The sequence below is a fragment of the Oratosquilla oratoria genome, unplaced genomic scaffold (genome assembly GCF_046742065.1).
Source record: "Oratosquilla oratoria isolate Oo_2021 unplaced genomic scaffold, ASM4674206v1 SCAFFOLD70, whole genome shotgun sequence".
Lineage (NCBI taxonomy): Eukaryota > Metazoa > Arthropoda > Malacostraca > Stomatopoda > Squillidae > Oratosquilla > Oratosquilla oratoria.
Window position 1 is genome coordinate 827,501 of NW_027467734.1, and position 4,795 is coordinate 832,295.

A 4,795-nucleotide genomic window follows, 5' to 3' on the forward strand; every position below is an offset into this window, starting at 1 on the left:
TATATATATACATATATACACACATATATACATACATATATACACACACACACATATATATATACATATATACACATATATCACTGTCCAGTAATGTCGTTACACATTAGTAATTGCACTAAAAACCCACTATTATTTGGATTTAAGAAAAGAAGGAAATAACGAATTTCCGTATATTTCGATCACTTTCTTTGATCCTCTTCAAGCGGAATTCATAAACAAAAGAACATACATATCTTTTATACAGATAAGAGGTAAAGTTAGGGAACATGGACAAGACATCTCATGTGGCATCTATATTGTTGCGCGGGTTCTGTGGCAAATCGTCCGCTTTTACAATATGAGGAAATTTATTAACTTATTACATAACCACCTTGGCAGTTAATAAATTATTTCCTCATATTGTAAAAGCGGACGATTTGCCACAGAACCCGAGCAACAATATAGATGCCATATGAGATGTCTTGTCCATGTTCCCTAACTTTACCTCTCTCATCTGTATATAAGATATGTATGTTCTTTTGTCTATGTATTCCGCTTGAAGAGGATCACAGCAAGTGATCGAAATATACGGAAATTCGTTATTTCCTTCTTTTCTTAAATCCAAAGAATAGTGGATTTTTAGTGCACATATATATATATACACACACACATACATATATCATATACATACACATATATACACACATATATATATATATATACATATATATCCCTGAATCCATGTGGGCACATTGACTATGGTAATGTTCAAGCATCGTTGTGATAGTCTACTTTCACTTTCGTTATGGACCCAAAGGCTCTTTAATTTTTTTTTTCTCCCCTTCGTATCTTTCTCTTACTCCTTCATGCTTTGCCAGTGCATTCAAGAAGCATAACTACACCATCCCAGTCGACCTTGAGCCCCTCCAAACCCCTTCCATTCCCATCCACCCCCTCCTCTTCCTTCTTCAGCGTGGCCTTTGCCCCCAACTCGCGACATCCTTGATTTCCTCGATATTATTCCCACGCAACGGATCCCCCCGGCGCTGGATCCCCCTCCCTCATTTTTTGGGGGTGAGAGGGGGGCTTGGGAGGGGACAGGGGGTTCCTAAATGCATTGTTACAATGTGACACTGCTCAAAGTCCCGTCGATACCACTGCCACAGTGACCGCGTTTCTTCTATCGAGCAAACATTACAACGCGCAAACACAAATACACGGAAACGTTTGGACGTACACACACACGGACAAAAACAAACATGCACGCAAGCAAACACGCACAAGCAAGCTTGGAAACACGCACACAATCACAAATGTGCTTGAAGGCACACATACCCACGCACACAAGAAGAAGAAGAAGAAGAAAAAAAAAAAACAGGGAAATGCAAAAGCGGGGAAACACACAAACATAAAATAAACACGGATGCTCCGCCTTTTCCCCGTCCCCCGGGAAGGGGCGGGGTGCCGGTGTTCGGTTGTCTGCAAAGTGTACCGACTTGGGTTAGCAGCCTATTTGTAAGACATTTTTGCATTTCATTATAGAATATTGTTGGTTTGGTTTTTGATGACGTAAATCACGTATTACGTTCATGTATTATAATTTACAAAATTAATATTTAATTTTCTAATGCTATATCGTGTAGGTGTGCACAACCGCTAAAGTTTGTGAGGTTCATAAACATGTATATACAATAGTTAAAAAAAGTGGGAAGTGAGAAACCCCTAGTAGAGCAAACCTTGTTAGCTGTGGCCATTTATATATATATATAATAAATAAATATATATATAGGCCGATGTTTGGGTTGCCTCCTCGCCTGGCCAGGGCAGTCGGGAACCAACGGAAGAAGCACGGGGCAGGTCCTGGAAACCGAACTCACGACCACATGCTTACGAGTTCGACACGGTACCCACTAGGCTTCCGCGCGGCCCTTAAATGATAGCAATTAATCAAGATAGGTTACGACATGTTACAAGTGCTTATCTAACGATCTTTATGGGGTGTATATTCGTTGACTACATGGTCGGCGAAGTTGTTTCTTCTCAGATTAGATACACGTCCTGATAGCTTGAGGCGTACGTTTTTGTCTGGTTCGTGTCCAGTTAAAAGTATATTCAGGCTTAATGTCATAATTTTCCTTTTATCATCTTGGAACACGAAACCACGCACAACGTCAGGTATCACGGACGGGCGTTTAGAGAAAATGCCACCGTTATTTGCGTGGGTGTGTAGTTACAGTTCCCACGGTTTAAACTAAGTACAAGGCGGTAAGACCTCTCTCCCCTCCTCCTCCATTTCATCTATTCACTTTATCAGTATTATTTTTGCAATAGAAAACAAATTCAAATGTGTGAGGTGGATTTTTCATGCGATCTGGTTCGAATATCTCGATTCAATTTAGTATCGCATTTTTAGTCAAATCTGGTAAACAAAAACGTAAATGGAAGATTGGCTAGAGGCCATTGTAACATTGTTACAATATTTGTTCCGAAGGGAGTTAAGAATTCCACCAAATTATTATAATTTCCTCCTATCCAGTAGTTAACAAGTGTCCAATTCTTACTTTACGAATTCAAAAAATTTGCACAGTGATATCTGTGGGAAACGGTTTATTTTATATATAACTTAACTGGCAAGGACTTAGTATACCATTTTTCTTGTATAAATTAGTTTTGTATGCATACAATGTATAAGATTGACGTTCCTAGTTTTGCCTTTACAAATTACAAACTTCACCGGTACATAACTTGTTGGATATAAATTCAGTCTATTGTCGGCATGCTCCTACTTTGTAATCCTTAGAATATGCAAACGTACTGTTTTGGCTTTTAATCACAATAACCTCGTCCATACTTACATGGCCAATGGGAAATTACTTCTATCAAACTAACATGACCAATGGATAACCTCACTTAAGCGTAACGGATTTCAGCTCCTCCAATTGCTATTTCATACTATCTGGATATACATTTTGGTAAATATTGTCTCCTAAATCTAAGATGAAAGAGTATTAGTGCATAAACTTACGTAGTTAGGATATTTCTTCCTTCCATCCTCCTTTCGTGCCTTGGAAGAATTGAAGTGTGTGCTCTTCTTCCAATGGAGAGCTGATCTATGGCGACTGTTGTCCTTGCAGTAGAATGACAACACGCGAGTAAAATTAAGAAAAATAAACACCATCTATTCCCCGTCTTCTTTGCCTATTTCACTGCCTTCTGATTTTTCCCTTTCAATTTGTCATGGACTGGTTAACTAAAATTACACTGGTAATTTGTCACTTCAGATAAGGCTACTTTGTTCTCAAGTTCTAAATCTTCCGGCAGAGCCCGCCACAGGTTTTTGACGGTTATCAAGGAAGGCGAGAGGAAAGCAATGTTGCCCACAAATGAGCGAGATTTCCCCACAAAATTCCTAAAAGGAAATATGGATTTCCATATTTTTCCCACTAAAAGGTGGAATTATTATATACACAAATAAATTCATTGCAACATATGATTTTTCACAAAACGTCCCATGGGAACAAATTTCTCTCACAAATTTGTGGAAAATGCCCACAAAATGGCATTACGAACGAACGTTCAACTTAGAAATCGGGCTAATAGATGTCACTAGTGTATAGTTCAAAATATCATTGCTGATATCGTGAACGAATCGTATCACCATTAATATATTGAAATGTATAACAAAAATAAGCGAAAGCTATATTTACAAAGTTTCAGGAATGATGTAACTGTTACCTTATTACGTACGAGACTAATTCCAATAAAGTGAGTTCGTTTTTTCATACTTATATATAAGGTTATATATAATTATCTTATTTCCAACATTTTCTTACATATGAAGAAGAGTAGGATTTGAAATATATATGTATATTTATGAGTTGAATAGAACATATTTATCGGTTTTGATTTGAACAAACATATAATTAGGAGCGTTCATAATTTTTCATCGTATTTGATTGTATGTGGTACTTATTTTCCGGTGACTCTGTTAATGATTATCAATATACTTCTGACAAGCTCTTTGGATCTAGATCCTTTATCCCTCAAGCATTTTTTTTAGGCCAATGTTGAGTCACTTTCTCGCCTGGCCTGTCGGGAACCAACGTAGCATATTTGCAGCGGGTCTCGGGAATCGTACTCACGACCATCTGCTCATGAGTTCGACATGATATCCACTGAGTTACCGCGTGTTTTTTCTCAAGTATTTTGATATAATTTATGTCGATAAAAAGTGCTGATGAGCCATATTTAAGTACGAACTTTCTAGAAGACGACTCCTAAACACATTTTCAGACGTAAAAACTATTTCTTAACAAACCTAACAGAACTTTACAATGTTGTCACAGAAAGTCTAGATTTCAAATCTCTGGATTTAGGTGAAAAACAATATTGTTTCTTCCAAGAGACAAGTTGGCATTGCATGGCATTAGGTGAAATTTACCAAGTTATTAACAGGATTTTTTTTTCATGGCAATGCTCACGAATGAGAATGTATTCCTAATACAATTAATTAATGTTGTTCTTTGGCCGTTTCTGGGGGTAATCCAAGTATTTGAAATAGATCATGAGCTGGAAACTGTTAATTCATACCCGGATTTGCTGACAATACAAAACTGTGGAGACTAGGTGGTCACTCAAATAAACTAAACAATAAAAAATTAATCAAAATTTAAAGACCAAACAATCAAAATGGTTACAAAACTGGCTGACGAAACTTGACGCCAGTAAATGCAAGCCGTTCATAATGGTACAAACAACACAAAACACATCTACAAGTCTAATTGAAGTAAAAAAAAAGTGAAAGTGCGTTTGT

At 37.3% G+C, this 4,795-nt stretch overlaps 1 protein-coding gene across 2 annotated transcripts in view; it reads right to left on the reverse strand.

Annotated features, from left to right (window-relative positions):
• LOC143023907 (uncharacterized) overlaps window positions 1-3,335 on the reverse strand; it is a 46,363-nt gene extending 43,028 nt beyond the window's left edge. Inside the window, exon 1 of one of the 2 annotated variants that reach the window (XM_076182575.1) lies at window positions 3,008-3,335. In XM_076182575.1, coding sequence (XP_076038690.1) covers window positions 3,008-3,160 — 153 coding nt within the window. In that variant the 5' untranslated portion in view covers window positions 3,161-3,335. The remainder of the gene's footprint in view (window positions 1-3,007) is intronic. The other variant, XM_076182574.1, reaches the window with a different exon arrangement.
• Between the last annotated feature and the right edge of the window lie 1,460 nt (window positions 3,336-4,795).